Source organism: Bombus impatiens, unplaced genomic scaffold (assembly GCF_000188095.3).
Source record: "Bombus impatiens unplaced genomic scaffold, BIMP_2.2 scf_4016, whole genome shotgun sequence".
Taxonomy (NCBI): Eukaryota; Metazoa; Arthropoda; class Insecta; order Hymenoptera; family Apidae; genus Bombus; species Bombus impatiens.
In genome coordinates this window covers 940,080-961,069 of record NT_180435.1, presented here as the reverse complement: position 1 = coordinate 961,069, position 20,990 = coordinate 940,080, and the positions used below count along the sequence as shown (strand labels likewise).

At 35.9% G+C, this 20,990-nt stretch overlaps 2 protein-coding genes across 5 annotated transcripts in view; one reads left to right on the top strand and one right to left on the bottom strand.

Annotated features, from left to right (window-relative positions):
* The first annotated feature begins 924 nt into the window (after window positions 1-924).
* LOC100749621 (ATP-binding cassette sub-family G member 4-like) lies at window positions 925-16,625 on the top strand. 4 transcript variants are annotated; one of them, XM_033324576.1, is made up of 4 exons: window positions 925-1,510; window positions 2,371-2,859; window positions 10,210-10,408; window positions 11,406-16,625. In XM_033324576.1, the coding sequence occupies exon 4, from the start codon at window positions 12,156-12,158 to the stop codon at window positions 13,947-13,949; it is 1,794 nt and encodes a 597-aa protein (XP_033180467.1). In that variant the 5' UTR covers window positions 925-1,510; window positions 2,371-2,859; window positions 10,210-10,408; window positions 11,406-12,155; the 3' UTR covers window positions 13,950-16,625. The 4 variants fall into 4 exon arrangements, 3 of the variants coding, with proteins under 3 accessions (XP_033180467.1, XP_033180466.1, XP_033180468.1); XR_004462902.1 differs by lacking the exon at window positions 11,406-16,625; XM_033324575.1 differs by lacking the exon at window positions 10,210-10,408.
* A 1,819-nt stretch (window positions 16,626-18,444) lies between these two features.
* Window positions 18,445-20,990, bottom strand: part of LOC100746078 (protein daughterless) — a 69,325-nt gene continuing 66,779 nt past the window's right edge. Inside the window, 3 exon segments of the mRNA XM_033324626.1 lie at window positions 18,445-18,851; window positions 19,120-19,241; window positions 19,319-19,464. Coding sequence (XP_033180517.1) covers window positions 18,807-18,851; window positions 19,120-19,241; window positions 19,319-19,464 — 313 coding nt within the window. The 3' untranslated portion in view covers window positions 18,445-18,806.

The window sequence follows — 20,990 nt, the reverse complement described above, 5'->3', positions numbered from 1 at the left end:
CAAGCACAATGAGTCAACGGTTATCTTAGGAGTGTGAATGCACAGAAGCGTCGAAATTATAATAAAAATGCACTTGAACGCGTCTCGTATTCTGAAATTATGTATCGATACTGTCACGTGTATATTAGATTTATGTATCGTAAAGTTATATAGTTGTAACGATGCTATAACAAAGTTCGTGTTACAGCGAACATTATAGCAATTAAGGATAAAGCGTTGATCCATCCGATCAGCTTTCACACGAAGTTGTAATTTGTACATGCGTTACGTTTTCCTCCGTCTTTCGAAATCTATTAGTATTGTAGCTGATATAATGGCATTCGTACAAACTGGTAAACTTAATGATAGATTTCCTGCCTGACGGAAAAGATAAGTAAACGATTGATTTCTCACTGCAGCAGCATCTACGAGTTCAGTAAATTACTTGGCTCTAAATATGGCTCGTATCAATGTCAAGAACGTCATAACAAAATCTCAGTAAGTTTTTTCTATACGCATAACTCTCGATCCGGATCAGACAACGAATTTTTTTTATCGTACAAATAACAAAGAAGAAACGAACGACTTATAGGTTGGATTAGATTCGTATTTGACTGCCATTAGATATGAAATAATTTTCCACGAATCGATCGATCTATCGAATATTGCTGTTTTGCCATAGAGGATTAACACAGTTACGACGCACGAAACGTAATAAACAAACTCTGGACAAAAGCAATATCGCTACAATCGTCAATCGGAGTGAAGTTCAAACCTTCCGGTACCCCCCCTCCCCCTCCCCCGACCAGTATAAATAGACGACCATGCTCTCGAGACAGTCGTCGAGATTATCAGTCGAAGAAATAAGTATAGCGAATCAGTCTAGCGAATCAGCGTAACAATTAGTATCAGTATCGAGAATCCTTGTAACGAATAGCATCGAGCGGGCAACGCTTACGATTAACTCTGTATTCTACATTTAAAACTACTTGTAAATACATTCGACGAAATCAATTTGTCTCGTCGTTCCTTTGATCGACCAACGCGTCTCACCGTCCACCGCGTTGCGTTTTATTCTGATCCTCGATTGATAATAAACGTAACAAAAAAGAACACAGCGCAAAAATGTTTCTAGAGGAAGAGATCTTTAAACGAATGGTTATGGAATACATACGGCGTACATATGATTATGGCATCGAAATCGGTGAGATGTTTCCTACTTTGTATAACCACTGGAGATCAAGCATTTTCAAGCTACACGCATCTCGTCGTTGAATACATCTATCGTTCGCTTCCTACAGCTACTCGTAAATATATTTCCATGTTTACTATGGAAACCTTTTATAAATATATTGTCCGTGTTATACGAAACTCTTCTAAGATATTGCGCTGGCCTTAAACGTATGTATAACGAATACCACGAAATACGAAATGGTCTCGATAAATTTCGGAATAACAAATATATATAAGATTTCTATGAAAATTATGGAATCGGTTTTTTCCACGATTTACCAGTGTTAAGAATCATCTCGTAAGTGTTAAAAAATATACACGTAATTTCGAAAATCGCTTCTTTCAGAACGGACGTACGTTTCGATCGTCAATTGCACAACTTTCTCAACTCAAACAATCAAATTATTATGGACGTTTTACTTATCTTGTAAATGTAGAAAAATCAAAATTCTTTGACCCCGATCTGGCTCTTGATCTTTCCACTCAATTTCACTCTTGTTCGAAAGAAAAGAAGACTTTTAATGTATTGATCATTAATCTTATGGTTCAATTCGCGAAACGGCGCAATCGGTTCCAACGTCGCTCATTTTACATTTACCACAGTCTGGCTCGTAAAATATATCGCGAGCCTCGTTGGAATTCCTTATTTTTGGCTCGCAAAATATATCACGACCTTGACTCGTGTTTACATGTTTGGCCCGTAAAAGCTTTGCAAAACCTGTATTTGAAAGGATATCGCAAGGGAAAGAGTTCAGGAAACTCCTGGAATGAAGATAGAACGACAAGTTATGTCCATCAATAACAATTACGATATATCTGCTTCTTCGATTTAAGGAATTTCTGAAGGAAAGAACAGACATAGAAAATAGTCGAAATACTTCGAAATTTAATCAATTTACAATTTCGCCTTCCTTTTGCCAGAAAGCTTTTCCGCGTTTATTCGTTATCATCTGGCTGTTTAAACGTTTTTGTGATCTCTGCAAGATATGCGTTTAATAGGATTTAATATGACCGCGATAATCGAGTCTTCGCAACGGTGCTAATGAAATTTCAAAATTCACAATATTTGGCGATAATTGCATGTAATACACATGCATGTTCATCAAATACACATATCTATAAGTGTTTGAATATCTTAACCCTATCAAAATTGCCAAGAGACACAGAGAATGCCAGAGAATGAGTTTTCAATGGGAAACAAATACATTGCTATGTATATCACTGGAGAGTACCGAAGAAACTAGAGAAACGGAAGGAAGAAGAGTGGCGACAAACCGGAGAAGCTGTATGCACGTCGGAACTGGTTCCGCGGACCGATGGATCGTGGAAGCAACCAGAGAAACATGTTAGAAGGGCGAATAGCGAGCGGGGCGTATTAACGCGATTCCTGCGAGCGTAAGCCGGCGATTCGCATTCTCGTTCGCGCGATGTCCTCGAGCTGGTGCCGCGAGTGAACTCCTCGAGCTGGTGCACGAATAAGTTTTCCGACTCGACCATTCGATCGATACGCGATTATCCGGATCGAAAATCGTTTCAAGAAGAATTTACTCTCGAAGATCGTTTCAGAGACGTTTGAGTGAAATTCCTGCGGCGAGCTCGCGATATCTGGCAAATATCCGACGACGATAATATTCGAGTTTGCTTTCGGTGAGTGATCGATCGATCATGATGTTCGACTGTGTTTGAAAAAGTTTGGTAAAGTTTCCTGCAACTCGAGCCAGTGACTCGATGTGAAAGAGTTGATTTTGTTAGGCACAGAAGTTAAGATTCGTAAGAGTGGCTAAGGTAGAAAGATCAATGAGTGTAATTAGAAGTAATTAGAAGTGATTATCGACTGGAAGCTGTTAAACATATCTGAATGGTATTAATCGGAAAAAATTATCAATACCTTCACCCAGATCTGTATCAATCGAACTAACCGGTTTACTGATCATAGTTGTAAAACAATGCACCGTAGTATATGTATCGTATGTAGATACGAAAGTAGATACGAAAGAGATGTCAAACAGGATGTCAGATAAAGCTTATTCATATTTGACGAAGACTCAAGAGTTTGCGATGGTACGAAAATTCGCAGCTAGTTACGCGAAACAACAAATTTCCATTGATTTAGTGGTTAAATTTGAAATGTTTGTGTTAAAACCAAAGTCTAGGATCAGTTGCGTGAAATAGATTTCGCTTCTGTCGTACGATTCGGTAATTCTACGCGATAAAATATTTTATAGTACTGGTACTGTACGAGTATGTAAAGAATAGCGTCGAATAGAGGTCAATTGGAATTAATAGGATCGATCCTGAGCTCAGTGCGAATAATAGCGTTAAAAAGGCTAATTTATTACATTAACTATATACACTCTGGTAATATAATATAATATATATCAATTACGTGTTTATCGCACGAACTGTTATAAAAGAATTAATCTTGAAAAGTTTCGTGATTTTCAACAAAGTCGATATCCCACTTATGTATGTGTATCTATTGAAGGAATGTATATCGGCACAAAACTAAAGGTATGCATACTTCTTATGACATCACTACATCAAATATTCGATATTCAGATCCAAATAGATACACGTTTCTGTATAAAATACACGTGATACTCTTTATCATCACCATAGCCAAATTTAATAATACGTGTGTATCTTAACCCGATTAAATTAACTTTTAAAACCTGATACGCATATCTCTTCTCCTTTTTTTTTTTTTTTTAATATTATACTAAAAACTTAGTTTTGATGCAACAAAGAAATCTGGATACAATAATTTATATCTAAAGAGTATCATAAGTAAATTAGAAATATTTTTGCATTTTTAACAAGTATTTATAGATATGCAAAAAGTAGAGAAGTAAAGATGCTCTAAAAATATACACGGTAGTATATCGGAAGTAAAATATGTATTTCTATATTTACAAAACGGAACGTTCTTCCGTTCAAGTTTCAATGCATTATTCATGTTTTCTTAAACTACCTATTTACACGACATACCTAGTCTACCGATTGTAATTTACAGGTTTACAAATTGTAAAGAATTTGTAGAAATTACAATGTAGCAGAAAATGTCCGCATACTTTGCAAGTGATAAACCTGTAAAGACTGTAATTTAATTTACACATCTTCCCACGTGAAATAAATCTTTTTATACAGAGAACTTAATTAAAAAATACTCCTGTCCACGTCGTTAAATCCTAAGATAAAGGGAAACGAAAGCGAGGAACATAAAAACGGTGCAAAAAGTATATTAACTATCGCAATTCTTCCAATATTACCAGGAAATTGATATCAAAACGCGTGAAGTAGATACAGCTTATTTGTAACAAAGATTGATCGGTAATTTATCTTCGGTATAAAATTTATATTTCATTAGCAATAGACAAATAATAAGATAATTTCTGTAGTTACTTGTTAGTTGATCTCCTATAGTCTATAATACAAATGCAAGTCGTAATCGATATTAAATAAATTACGCTTTAATAACTGTACGATTTGTGGCCGATTTGCATAGCGATTACGATAATAATTTATGCACAGGTATTAGAAAATATTAACGACGACGTAGAAAAGCAGGATGTTGAATTATTGATTGAGATTTAATTCTAAGCTGCGAAGTAGGTGACTCTACATATGAACATAAGTCAAAATTGCCACTTCTGAATTTTTTAAACCACTTAAAGCACTGTGATTTACCAAGAGCATGCTCACCGTAAGCTTCGACAAGCATTCGATGCGATTCTGCAGCAGTTTTCTTCAAATGGTAACAGAAAATCAATGCTGTCCGCGAATCGTAGTTTCCAGGCACAAAATTTGACATGTTCAACGCTATTACAAACTATGCTGTTGTATGAAACTTGTATTGTTCCGAGTCGAAAATGTTTGCGAGATATCAACAAAGACTTTTGGCATCAATGACGCATTTTAGCGACAACTACATTATCAGTTAGGGCCATCTATAGGCAAATTCCGGTTTCATACTTACAGGCCTGATATGTACGTATGTATCTGTCGTGCTTGAGTAAAGAAGTTATTTTTTCGAGACAGTTCTTGTTTAAAATAGAAGTATACTGAAATTTAAGAAAGATGAAAATAGTATATCGTTAAATAACGTCAATATTTACACGTTGTTTCCTTCGGTGATTACAATTTCGACAATGTTCTCAAACGGAACAAGAAGAAACACGGATAGGCAAGCGAGAGGCTCGAGATAGCGGCGAATCAAAAAGTGATCAGCCGAGTATCGTATAACACGTTAGGATCGCTTATACTAGAACTCAAAATCATTGATGCATATTCTATTAGACCTTTACTAAACGATGTCACAATTCGTTCGACCACAAAAATTTATGGTAACGCTTTTACGGACCTCTTGCTCGTTCTCGGATCTTTCACTTTGTCGGCGAGGCTGTGTTTCTCGTTTATTAAGTAATTGTACGATCATTTTTTCAAAAGTTCTAGTTTCTTCATTTTCCTTAGCGATGAATTTTTCGAAGTAGTTCTTGCAGTCTTAAGTGCAGTCGAAACTATCCTAATTCAATTTACTGTGATGTCGAATGTGTTAGAGTCGATATTTGAAATAGCGATATGGTTGTTTCACAACGCAACGAAGCGATAGATCATCACTAATGACAAAGATAAACGAAACTCGTGCAGAATTTGCTCGTGTATTCCACACGAGCAATAGATGACTCATGATATAATACGTCATCAGAAGTCACGATCACAGTCAAAAATTAAAAAGAATTCGTCATACAGATGTATAAGAATTATCAATCCTATATATATATAATATGAAGTAGAATACTTCTTTAATCAGAATAAAGATTCAATGTTTCATATTTTTCAAGTTCAAAGTTCTTCTTCTTGTGTCCAAATTTAATTTGGAAAAAGATCGCGTGTATTTTAATTTATTCGCGAAAGATATAACGAACAGCTAATGAAAATAGTTTGGTGAGGGATTGTGGTCGCTAGCTGTAACCACAAATCGTGAAATCTATTTTAGAAACGCCAGCTTCCATAAAAGTTGCACAACCGAATTGTTGCAATATTTACAATTGAGTTACAATTAGCGTTAACTGTTACAAAGAAACAGGAAGAGCTAAAATTTTATTATTTTACTTCTATCTTAATCACTGAAAGGTTCGTCTGCATTTAGAATCTGTTTTATGCGATATAATAGCTTCTGGTCACATTGCCTTGAAGATAGAATAAAAGCGAACAAAGCTTTATGTAATAGAGTGATACTAAATTCAATTGTCGTTACGTATAACGAACAACAGACTTGTCAGACTTGCGTATGTTTGTACAAAGAATGCTGATACATCGAAGTAAAACGAGACTTACGATAGACAACTATCCATCTATGTAGAAGACGGTAATTGTAAAAAAACGTAAAACGAGTTTCTTGTTACTTTCAAACAAATATACATATGCAGACATTTTACATTTTGACTTACAACAAAGTTGCGAGAAATTATGATGTTCTATTATATTATATTCAAATATTCTTTTCTATTAATATTCTATTAAAGAGTCAGTAGTATGTTTACTGCGTTTAGACAACAATTAATAAACATGAACTATCGCGTTTAAAATGTTGCTGACCGAAGCCATAACAGTTCGTGTTGATTTGCGATGAATTGATCTTTTAACCGCTAAGATACTGCCTTCGATCATGGTTAGCCAGTTCGATAAAAGTCGTTTAAATAAAAAAAAACTAAGATTTCCGATTTCAACTGAATTTATTTAATTCAAGGCAAACTGTCATTTTACTTGCCTCGGGATTATCATAGCGTAACGATATTTTATGATACTTCTTTGTAAAATGAAAAAGACACGAACAAACCGGCGATGTCTCAACGAGAAACTAAATCTAAAGTCTGAAAAAATCTACAAATTCGGTGCGTTTCAAGATAAGCTAAATTAGATGATTTCTTCCTATCCTTTGTCCATCGTGTTTAATCAATTTTTTTCCTATGTTCATTAACTTTTTTCTTTTACTCCTTGTACCGAATTATCACAGTCGTAAAGTCCATCTTACCTCGATTTATCCGATTTCACAGGCAAATCAAATGGAACGTTGTTTAATTAACTGCCATCGTGAGATTTGCATTTTTTTTTTATTTTTTAACGATGATTCATTATTGATTAACACGCATAACGAATAATGAATGTAATTTTTCGAAATGAAAACTCGTCCACACAAAATTATTTGCCATTAAAGTGTTATGTAACTGATAAGTTACATTGTCAGATCAATCGAATTTATGCGAAAGTTAAAGATACGTCAATACTAATTTTACGCTCGTCACAATTGTGTCATGTTTAGTTACGATAATGTTTATTCTCATTGATTTTCCTCATATTCTTTTTCCCTATTAGTATTAGATAATAGCGTTGTTCTACATTCATTTGATGAATATCGGATCGTGTAATTTAATAAATTCCGTGGTGCTTCTAATGACTGATTTTATGCATTATACGGTCTTGCGAAATCTTAATGGAACACCTTCTCTGTAAGGTAACAAGGTCTTTATTATCATCGAACGTTTATGCAACTGAGAGGTTGAATGATATTACGTAAAATCCAACAAATCTTTCATGCATGAATGTAGTACGTGAACGCCACAAATGATCTATTTTAAAGACCCACTGTACACGAGTAGCATGCGTCACATCTCCAATTGCGAGTTCTGGACACGCCTGCACGATACATTAGTTACTAATGCTAATGCTAATAATATTAGCGAATTCACGAGTTAAAAATTATAGTCTTCCTTTTTATTCTATCATTCTACGCCAAACAGGATAATCAGACGTAAAATGTAAAATGTAATCTGTAAAATTTCATTACAATAAAGTAGGCTTGTTGCGAATCACCTAAGCTTCGACATTTTAGAATTCGATCTTAAACTTTGCACGGAATAATCGAACTTGTTCCACGTCATGTAACACCATTAAACTTGAATATTAGTTAATGAAAAGGTGGGAAATTATCGTGATTTTTATGTCCAAGAAAAAAAGACATCAAGGACGAGAAAGTGATTCTAACAATGCCATGGTAAGTTCATTTGAAGCAGCGAGATGGAATTATACAGGAACTAGTGAAGTGCACAATGAAACAACTTCCGGAAATAAAGTAATATAAGAATGCTATTGAATTATAATAATTACTATTAAAGATATTGACATCGAACGAACCTCTTACCTGTTAATCATTGAAAATTATATTCCGATAGAAAATAATGACTAACGAATTGCCAATACTAGTTCACGATATTACATTATATAATTACACCGTTTATTACACTAATAACAAGTCAAATGTAGTCTGTTTCCAAACATAGATAGCTTAAAAACGGAATAAGTAAATTTGACTAATTACGAGGCGAATTATTTAGTTTGACTGAAATATTCAAATAGCCATATTCTACATATCCTGTGTTTATTAGTATTATGCAAGAGAATTTACTAATACTAATGGTATGTAGCTTGTAACTTATGAAATTCCACCAATGATATTAATTCAATCGCACATGATTTATATTTTATGGATCTAGCGATATTAAGATGTAGATGTAATTGTAGATGTAAGATGAAATTGTGGTTGATTTTTATCGAACATTGTTTGGCTTATACAAAGTCGTGTATAGTAGAAAATCCATTTATTCCAGAAAATTCTAATTACCGTCCAATCGAATAAACTCGTGATCGTTGCTTCATTTATCTGAATATGACTGTATAACAGAATATACAGAAATATACAGAATACAGAAAGTGGAAAAATCAACGAATTCGTGTTATATGAACTCGCAGATTGAACTAAATGGCGTTGTATTGTATATCTATGATTTGTTTTAAGACGTTGACGGTTAATATCTGGAAACGATAAATGATGCAATGTTTCGCGTCTTCGTATAAAGATAGACCAAATTGTCAACATTAGAATAGAAACGATACCTAGTAGTAGTAGTAATAACAAGTAGTAATAACAAGTAGTAAAGGAGGAAATTGCATTTCACAAGTGTTGACACTGTGTTCTTACGATTCTCTGGAGACAATTGGCATCCGTTTACGAAACAAATATCGGTAAATATTGAGAAAAAGGGAATTCGGTCCCAATGACCTTGACACAGACTTTGACCTATGTTATCAAGGACACACGCGTGAGCGAGAAAGGGAGCGAGCGAACGAGCGAGCAATTTTTAAGACAATGTATTTGACCGAAAATCGGCCTTCCTTCGCCTTCGTGTGGCATTGTTACGCGTTTAGTGGGACTAGATTTTTACGGGCAAGTGGAACGAGCGAGCAACACGTGTGGTATTTCTTCGAAATAAAAACTGAGAGGCGGACATGGCTATTAAGTCGGTTGCGTCCGTGTCCATAGTCACACGTATGTCTATGTATTTACGTATAGGCAGAATTACGCACGGAATGCATAAAGAGACTTATATTCGCATTGATCGAGGAAGCTATTTTAATCAGCATATTATTTACATAGCAACAGGAAATTGCAGATTAGCTTGTAAAATATATCAGAATATAGCAATAACGAAAGATCATTCCGTGACAACGCGATTTGCAACGGTTATGTTAACAATTATTAACAAACGAAGAATTGCGACGTCTGAATACGAGTCGATCATCGATTGAAGTAAAGAAGAAGAGTTTTAATTATCGCTTTTGCTCGTGTTTATCGCTGTGCTTACGTTGTAAAAGAGGTCGTCGAGTGAGAATAGATTAATTCGAGAAGAAGGCTTACATCCTTACAAAATAATTATGCTACTCGACGAAATTTTTACCCTTGGATGTTTACGTAAGTTGCAACATGTCCCACGCATTTCGGAGCTTGTATTATTTCTGGATGAAAGCAGTTTCTCGAGTCGTAGCATTCTCGATTGACAAAATGCCAGGATTCGGACTTGCAAAAATCCACGCGCGATGGCTGAGAGATTCAACCAATTCATTGCTAGGAATTATTCAAATTTTAACGTTGTTTCTCAGACGAAGAGGCAATCAGCGATCCATGGTTCCTTTGAGATTCTTGTTCCTCGTGACGAGCAAAATACGTTGCAATAAAAAGAACTTTTCTTTACGAATCTCCGCCGATTCACATATATAGAATCACGCTGCGATCGTTTTTCGACTTATTTTTTACGAAATAACGAGCAGCGGTTAAAACCTACTACGGAAGATTACTCGGGTGAGTGTTCTTTGCAACATGTGTCAACATCTAGATCGTTGAAGATGGGTTCACTTTTTACCAAATATTTGCGCTTATACTTACTGAAAGTATTTACTTTATAAGTAAGTATTCAAAAGTTATTACGCGACAAAAATGAGAAATTTGTCTTACGCGTGCTAGATAGATCGTTCGTCTTTGTCGCGTCGATGCTGCGAGCTAAAGGTGTGCGAGAATTTGAAAATTTCGGATACCCGACCCGACCAACGTCTCCACTCTACCCTGAGCGTAGCTAGACGCTGTTTAAGCGTGAATAGTCTAAGAGATAGTAAAGTACACGTACGATTGGACTATTATAACCGATAGGTAACCTTTATGAAAAAAATTATTAGACAACTCGATTTATATCAAATCGATTTATAATAAAACGGATATTCCGCTTTGAGTACGATATCTGCTTAAACAAATAATAAAATTTACCGTCTAAATGTTTATCGCGTTCGAGTAAAGCATACAGTACGTCGAGAGTACCAAATTTTAAAAACGCGCAACTTTCGAACCGATGGTTTGTTAAACTCGAAAACATTATCATCCGTACATTATAAATGATTATTCAGGGGAAACAAGAATGACGAGAACAAACGCGTCGATGGTATCCCACGAACGAGAGAAAAACGACAAAAGAACTGATAGATGTATCAACATAACAGTATGCAAATATAGAGCAGAAGAGGAAAGCAAATGGCAAAAGAATAACTGGATCTATCAGCATGGCGATACTTCAATATTAACTACTTAATTCGTAAGATAGGGTGATATAAAATTACATAAATACATAATACACGATAAATTGCACAACATATAATAGTCTTTTAGTTGTAGACTTTTTCTAATGCATATATTAATGATCATTTGAGAGAACAGAAAATCTAACGTGAAAAAATTCTTTATGCGTTTATTGCAGTGACTTGCGTGAACCTGGTAATTACAATTCTAATAGACTTAATGTTCGTTACAGATACAAGAAAAAATATGATAGAAGATCAACAAAAAGGGATTGCGAGATAGCGAAGCGAATTATCCACCAGATTGCAGTTGGATGATAAGCTAAACTCTACGAAACTTCCGCTGATAATTGTACTCTTGTCGTGTGTTATAATATATTACCACAGAATCCACTTCCTTCTTCCATTATTACTGGCGGAGTCAATGAGCTTAGGGAGATTTAAAATTGTAATCTCACAATTATCCAAGATTATAAAATATTACTTTATAGTGAATTAAAGTCCATGATCTCATCGAAATTTTCATTTTTGAAGTTTGTTTGTATTTGAAAGAACTGAAGAGTACAAATATTTGACGCTCGCACCTAAAAGTTTGCGAAGATCGACGAATATTTTCGAGAAGCGTGACATATGAAATACGAAATACCGTTGAGGTCGAACAGCTGGTTGAACTGAATTACACTTTCGTTAAAATTATCTCTTTTCCACGAACGAATCGAAGAAACTGGAAAGTATAGTTGTGAAAATTCACCGCTGAGAGTGGCAAGAATCGATGCGTTCCTTGGAAACAAACGGATAACCTCGTTTTACAAGATCGTTATAAAATTATTCGAAGATCGACCGACGAAAAGCGGGTAGATAACGCGTGATATGTGTGACCTCTTCCTTTGACCGAAGAAGAGAGACCGGGAGAGAAGAGGCATAGGAGTTCCGCGGCAAAACACGATCGTTTCTCAGTCGATCCGACAAATCATTAGGTCAACATGTGTCAGCGAGTGATATTGTTGAGTTTACCAAAAGCTGACTCGATCGATATCCAGTTTACTAATCTCACCTACGAAGTGAGGGATAGCTATTTCGGTTCGTTGAAGAAGATTCTGAAAGGGGTTAGTGGAACCTTCAAGTCCGGAGAACTGTCGGCCATAATGGGACTGTCTGGTGCTGGAAAATCAACTTTGTTGAACATCCTGACGGGATTTCAGAGAGGCAAGTGGACAGGAGAGATCAACTACATCGGGAATCAGGGAAAACAAAGTTGGAAAGAATACAAGAAGCAGTCGTGTTACATTCAACAGGACGATCATTTGCAGCCATTGTTCACCGTGTGGGAGACCATGTGGATGGCAAGTAATTTAAAAATCGGTAACAGTCTGAGCCTAAAGGCTAAGGAAATGCTGATCGACGAGATGTTGGATAATTTGGATCTGAGCAGAACGAAGGAAACTAGATGCAATCGATTGAGCGGCGGACAAAAGAAGAGGCTCAGCATCGCGTTAGAGTTGCTGGACAATCCACCAGTGATGTTCCTCGACGAACCAACAACCGGCCTTGACTCTTTGTCTTCTCATCAGTGCATCAGATTGTTGCATAACCTGGCCAAGGCCGGTAGAACTATCATCTGCACGATTCATCAACCTAGCGCGGCCACCTACGAGATGTTCGACACCGTCTATCTTCTAGCCGATGGTAAATGTATGTACGAAGGAGCTACGAAGAACACGGTCGCGTATTTTTCCAGTATTGGACTTCACTGTCCCGTGTATCACAACCCAGCTGACTATATGATCGAAATAATAAGCAAGGAATACGGAGATTTCAACGATCAGTTGGCACATCTAGCCAGCAATAAGGAGAAGTCGTGGCGATCGAACACCTCGCAGATCCAAAGTACAGAAGTTAACGATAGTACGAGCGTGACAAAAACCAGCGTACTGATCCAACCACCGTCGGAATTCGACAAGTTCTTCGTGTTGATACGACGGTTTATGATCCAATTGTTCAGAGACTGGACGGTCACCTACCTAAAGATATTCGCTCATTTCGCAGTAGGCGTGTTGCTAGGTCTCTTGTACATGGATGCTGGCCATGACGGAAGCAAGACTCTTAGCAACGTTGGATTTTTCATGGTCAGTTGTATATATCTGAGCTACACGAGCATGATGCCAGCGGTGTTCAAGTTTCCCTCGGAGATGATGACGTTGAAAAAGGAAAGATTCAATAACTGGTACCGGCTAAGAACGTATTTCGTGGCCTCGTTTATATGCAACTTGCCTGTACAGATATTGTACGCCTTCGTCTACAGTGGTACTTCTTATTTCCTGAGTGGACAACCTTCGGACGTCAACAGGTTTCTTATGTATTTAATGGTGACCATTATGATTACGCTAGTGTCGGATAGCGTTGGTGTTTTGATAGGCATTCTAACGAATCCTATAAATGGAACGTTCGTAGGTGCCATTACACTTTGTGCTATGTTAAGCCTGTCGGGCTTCCTGGTTCATTTCAGCCATATGCCACGTATTTTGTTCTATAGTAGCTACCTAAGCTACATCAAATATGGGGTGCACGCGTTCGTTCACGCGATCTACGGTTTCAATCGTGAGAAGCTATCCTGTCCGAAAATCTACTGCCACTATAACATGCCTAGCACGTTGATGACAGACCTGTCAATGACGGACGGCAAGTATTGGCTCGATATCTTCCTGTTGTTCTGCGGCTGCTTCCTCTGCAGAATCGTCGTCTATCTTTCTCTCAAGAGGAAACTCGCCAGAGCATGAAAAGATGTCTAATTTCTATCCATGATTAATTTAAACTTCGATTCCATTTGAGAATATATCTGAACGTCGACTACCGTGTGTGTATTAACGATTCGGCATTGGAAATTTTATGAGAATATCGCAAGTGTATTTTGTGACATGCGATTCGAGACAATGGTGTCGAGTGATCGTGCGAATAGGAACGAATGTATTCGAACAATATCTTTTCGAGTTTCTTTTCTCGATTAAAATATTACTTGGACGATGCATGTAATATCTATTTACACAACGACGTTTATTTTATATTAAAAGTGTACGAGTGATTGGTTTTTTCTTGCATATCCCTTTCATACTAAGATCGTTTAGTTATTTCATGACGTACACACAAAGGTCGAAAGTTAATAGAATTCTGATCAGTAGAAATCATTAAGTCTCTTTACCAACGAGACAATGACGGATAAACACATAACATTTAAGCGGTAAGTGAATTGTGCACGTTCATCGGAAGTTCAATGATGAGAAAAAAAAAAAAAAAGAAAAAGAAAGAAAGGTCATTAGAACTCAGACTTTCTGAAAACGTTGAAGATCTGTATTACAAACCTCTGCAGGTTGTCGACATTTGTACAGCTTTATAGCTGGATGGTTAATCGTATGTTTGGACGAGTATACTATCGTATACTATACTAGTCCGAATAAAAGTATGTCTTAACAGTTAAATGTATCTACATTATACATATATATGTTCTCGTATCTATGCAAAAACAGGCGAGTGATTGATTATTCAAGTAGAAACGAAATATAAAACGAATAAAATGACAAAAAAGAAACTAGCAAGTATATAATGGTTTGTGTGTCGTCTAATACTGGGAGTGTGTATAATGTACAAACGAAAGCTCGAATGAGAAAGAAAAAAAATATGTCAAGCGATGAAAGAAAAAGATCAGCGTAAAGGTTAAAAAAAAAAAAAAGAAAAAAAAAGAAAAAATGAAAATAAAACAAAAAATAACGAAGAAGCCGCAATCAGGCAACACCTTGATTATGGAAAAAATGGCACATTTATTATATTATTAGTGATAATAATAATTACTAGTGATAATTATACATTTTTTTTCTTTCTCAAACGAAATACTCTCGATACACACTCTTTCTTTTTCTAATTCACACACACGCATACTCTCTTTTTCGCTCTCTTTCTTTCTTTTCTTTCTTCCACATTCTCCCTCTCTCCCTCTCTCTCTTTCTTTCAATATATGCATAATATTCAACTCGTGCTTCATCGATGTTAATAGAGACGCGCTTGATTTTTGTTAACAATCGCATGCATGTCGGAAAAGTAGTTTATCCTCCTAAGGCCCGGTGGTGTGTCACGCGAACTAGCCACGCCAGACCTGCGTACGTTTCTCCTTTAATTACATATTATACAATAATGTCCGTAATATCTAATATACACGTGTGATTTCACTTGTCGACAATCGTGTCTGTGGCAAATAAGAGGAGTCATCGACGTTTGATCGCGCAATTATTACTAATTAATAACCCTACCCAGCTCTTCGTACGTCGTACTTCAGGAAAGAAACGCTTTCTTTTCTACTCTTTTCACCTTCCTTTTCTTTTCCCTGGTTTGCTTAATACAACGATCAATACACGATCGATGGGGAACGATTGCATCGATCCAAGTCGTTTCACCAATTTCAAAGTTCGTACACGAGGAACTTTCAAAGTCGTGATTACACGATACTGAACTTCAAACGATCGATGCAATTGTCTCGATCGATCATTCGATCATAACAGAACGAGCTTGTGGACTTCGTTTGATCGAAGAAGGGAAAGAAAGGCCAGAGAAATAAAAACAAATATACACGAAGAAGTGAACTAAAGAGCAATTTCGGGGAGAGTGTGAAACGCAATCGATACCACGACGATCGAAAACCAGACGAATTACGTTTGGCGCAGTTTTCTGCGCGATGAGAGACCTTTCGACGATCCTCGATTTCTATTGGAACCGTATTGCGCACTCTCTTCGCCTTTTACCTTTTCATTTCGACTATCTAAGACTATCATCGACAGGTGTGCCTAGCTTAGACGAGCTTACGAGCTATTTATTGTCGTTATTATTTTACATGATTACCATCGCGAATATAAGTGCGTGATCGCATCTGTTTATGCGTGTTCTCGTGCCTAGTTTATCTCCCATGAATCGCCGTTGATCTCCTATCGTAGTATAATGTACATTTTGATTCTCCTACGCATCTCTGATTTTAACTTTTCCACATTTCTTTTTTGACTCCTGTTTGCTTCCCCTTTCTTTCTTCTGGAGATAATATTCGCGGCGTGGCGCCATTTGAAATTTCAATTAGAAGTTAAAGCGAGGTTGTGCGAGTTATCTCGATCTGGCTGGGCACGATTCTCCGATCAAGAACTTGTGCATCTTCGTGCGACGTTACGAATCGACATTCATCACGCTTTGTTTCGACGGTCCTGATCCTACTTTATTTTTATTTAATCACGGCAGTAGCTCTTCCTTTGTCGCTTTCATTCGCGTGATGGTACTTCGTTAAAAGAAGAATGAAGAAAGTAACAAGAGAGATGAGAAAGTACTATCGTCTGCCAGATTCAAGAGAACAGATACGGGAGATGGATACTAAAGCAAAGAGAACGCGACGCGCGTAACAAATTTTGCTCTAGGACCGTGCGAAACATTAGATATGCCTTTGAAGAAAAATATAGCTGTGTGATACGCGTGATATGTTCTAGGAGAGGTTGATTGATCGTGTACGGCAGGACATGGTAGCCAGAGAGACGGCGGAGACAACTTTTGTCTTTAAGAGAACTGAAAAAAAAGAAAGAAAAAGAAAAAAGAGCGAAGAACAAAAAGAGACGGAGCAAAGCACAGGCACTCGCGACAATAAGTGTCATTGTTGGTTGCTTTATTTCTTGCTGTTGTTCTTTTCTTCATATTCGTTTCCTTTTTTATTCAATAAAATTTATTTAAGAGTCTAAATAAATTAAAATACATGGCAACTGGGTACACATTGTGAGTTGAGCTATATTTTTGTTCAAAAACAAAAATGTCCCCTTTAACTCTCACGAAGGATTTCCTCGGCGATCATTAATCGATAATTATAATAATAATAATAATAATAATAATAATAATAATAATAATAATAATAATAATAATAATAATAATAATAATAATAATAATAATAATAATAATAATAATAATAATAATAATAATAATAATAATAATAATAATAATAATAATAATAATAATAATAATAATAATAATAATAATAATAATAATAATAATAATAATAATAATAATAATAATAATAATAATAATAATAATAATAATAATAATAATAATAATAATAATAATAATAATAATAATAATAATAATAATAATAATAATAATAATAATAATAATAATAATAATAATAATAATAATAATAATAATAATAATAATAATAATAATAATAATAATAATAATAATAATAATAATAATAATAATAATAATAATAATAATAATAATAATAATAATAATAATAATAATAATAATAATAATAATAATAATAATAATAATAATAATAATAATAATAATAATAACCATCGCCATATTGATGGCGATAATAATAATAAAAATAATAATAGTAATAATAATAAAAATAATAATAATAATCATAATAAAGTAATTGATTAGGCGTACGTTACTGCTGTATATATACAATTATGCGAGAGATATGTTTGAACTTTTTTCCACATTCGATGGGTAAATGATCCGTGCATTTCTTTCTTTCTTTCGCTCCCTTCCTTATTTTCCCTATCGTTTACCTATACATACTGCGTTTTTACTGAAACCTTGCACTTGTGCTTTATACGATAGTTTACAATACACAAAAAAGTGGGCAACTTCAACAAGAGCCGGGGTGTACCAGTAGCAGGGATCGATCGTTTCAATAAAATCTCGACCACGCTACAAGTTTTTTTCTTACATCTCGAAAGAGAGGAACCATATTCCTTTGTTTTCTCGCTATTTATAAAAATAATTTGAAGCCGCCTTCGGGGAGTGGGAGGGGGTATAGAGAGGTGAAACCGCACACAGGCTCACGAAAGTATTTCAACATTCGTACATACCTTTTATGAATGTACTATGTGTATTATACGAAACATTTTGAGATTTTATTAGCGCTGTAACAAGATCCGACTATCATGGTTACATCGATAAAGTTTGAAACGAATCTGAATATATAGATAGATAGAAATAAAGATAGATAGATAGATAAACAGAAAGAGGCGGCTTGCGCGTTACACACGTATGAACACACATATGCACGGTCGCATAAATTCATCTATGCGAATGCGTGACTCGTCGATATAGTATCGAGAAGATAGATAGATAGATAGATAGATAAATAGATAGATAGATAGATAGACAGATAGATAGATAGATAGATAGAGAGAGAGAGAGAGAGAGAGAGAGAATGAGAGTGAGAGAGAAAGAGAGAGAGAAATTACAAGATATTTAGTACAAGTATGTATTTCGCAAAGATCAGAAAAGTAAGTAAACAATGAATTATTCATTATTTTAATAAACTCCAATATCTTCGGTGGGACCATACATTGTCCTTCTCACATACTATCCAAGCAGTACGATAATTTTTTATTAAATACATATCTGCTATGAATATCTTGTAGCTTGTATACACATTTTCAAATTGACGTCGAATTTGATCGACGTGATCATGACAGTCGGGCCTCGTTACAGTGCTAGTGAAATTTCGAAATATTCTGTATATCGCACACAATATAAACATAAATATTTTCTATGCTAAGTGTTCAAATTCCGTGAGCCAGTGTATCTACCCCTTAACACAGGATGTGCTACTGTGGCTGCGTCGTATGGTTTTGAAGTGGCGGTGGTGGGCCCTGAAACAGAGTAAATTTTGGAATTAGTATATGTTATTTCTTCGTCTATTATTCTTATCTTATAAGTGGATACATACTCTGAAGTATTTAAAAATGGGCGAAATTTAGTAATCTTTATTCTAAATAACGACAAAATGGAAAAGTCGTTCTACGTATATATATAGCGCGCAAATATCTAAGTATATAGTTTACGAAAATTTTTTAAATTCGACATTGTGAACCTGTCGGAGTAGTGTACCACCTTAATGCTTAATGAACAAATATTTACAGGCATTGCGGAGAACAGTCGCTGAGAATGCGCGTGGGGAAGAGGATGAGGGTGAGGCCCATCCTCTGCCTTCTCTTCTTCCCTCCTCTTCAAGCACGCTGCCTTTGGATTCAGGTTTCGTTCTGCAGAATCGAAATAAATTCGCTTGAATCTCGTTTTCTCTCTTTTCTTCTAGTAATCTCGAACTACCTGAACCTACCTCTAACTTGCTGTTCTAGCGTCATGATCACTTCAACAGCCATGTTGAGGATACCAAGTTTCGTCTGAGGTTTGTCTGTCTTTAGATGTGTCATGCACATTCTACCAAGTTCCTTCAGAGCCTCGTTTATATCTCTGATACGTATCCTAAAGAAACAAATGTCGATTATAACGCTAAACTTTGACATTAATACTTTTTCTTTCGAGAACGATTTCTGTCGTGTCTGTCTAGTAACATTGGATAAACTACAATTCGTCAACCCTTGGCAAACGCGCTGAAGTATTTTTATTCTTTATGTATTTCCGCTTTACGTTCGACATTGAAATTGATATCATTAATAAATAGCTTGTTCTCAAAAACTATCGTTACAGGGAATGTCATGTCAGAACATCTTTTGTACTATTTGAGAAAACCAATAAAATCAATCGTATTATTATTATCGTGGTTATTATTACACCCAAAAAGTTAAAACGTTACCATTTACAGCGATTATGCGATACACCGCGATAGTATTTTATCGCGAAATAATTAAAAGAAAATACGCATGGAATGAAATTTCACTCGCGATTGCCTTTAAGGGTTAATCATTCGGTTAAAGTTTCTCTCTCTCTCTCTCTCTCTCTCTCTCTCTCTCTCTCTCTACAATAAAATTTATCGTTGTTGTAGCCGAATCTTTAAACTACTGGGAAAAGAAGACGCAAGAGAGTCATTTCTAAAAGGACACAGATTTTTCTACATAATAGCACGAGAGCCTGACTATTCGGAAGATTCACACGGAACTTTGGTTTACGAACCGAACACGGTATTACGATCGCTTTTTTGCTTCACATATACATAGAATACGGGCCAAACTGTCCTCGGATCGCTTGACGCGATATTTCACGAGGAATTCACTGCACAATTTCGTCGATTCTCTTACCTTTCCCTAGCATTATTAGCCTGCCGCCTCTCTTTCTCCCTTTGCGCCTTTACGTCGGGATCATCATCCTCGTCTTCGGCGCTCGAACAACAGTTGCGCAATAACAATACTCAATTAATCACCTGACGTGAGCGAGACATTGTGTCCTAGATCGAGCGCATGATTTCGACAGCAGTGAAATCGACGATTTTCAATTAGCCAGGAAAAACTGATACTGACAGAGCGATCGAAAAGGGAGAAAAATAATTTCTACGAAGAAATCTCAATTCTTGATTTCTCGGACGAATCTATACGACTGCGATACGAAATGATTTTGTTGGCTGAACACGCGCAGAGCTATCTGATCGACTTGTGGTTATGGACAGAAATCAGGTTTCCATTCTCGAAGGCCCGTATTCTTTGCACAGAGAACAAACCAGTGGTAAAGAATCGCGCGGAGAGAAAGATGCGGATTTAACGCGCAGAGCTGAGTTCGTGCTGTTACCTAGAACATTTAGAATCAGATGATTTCTAAGGAAAGGATGGTACAGTGTGTGATCGCTAGGATAGACATTGAAAGGAAAAAGGGTGATCTTCGAACGATGTGGATTCTGAAAGAAACGAATCTGCATTATACACAAGAGGATTCCCGATGGATGATACGATATAAAGAGCGTAGAACTCGATGCAACAACGTTCAAGTAATATAATGCAGAGCGTAGAAATGTGCTTTGATCTAAAAAAAAAAAAAAAAAAAAAAAAAAAAAAAAAAGG

Excerpts from the sequence above, each read along its gene's own strand:
- LOC100749621 (XM_033324575.1), top strand. The coding sequence starts at position 12,156 with ATGTGTCAGCGAGTGATATTGTTGAGTTTACCAAAAGCTGACTCGATC.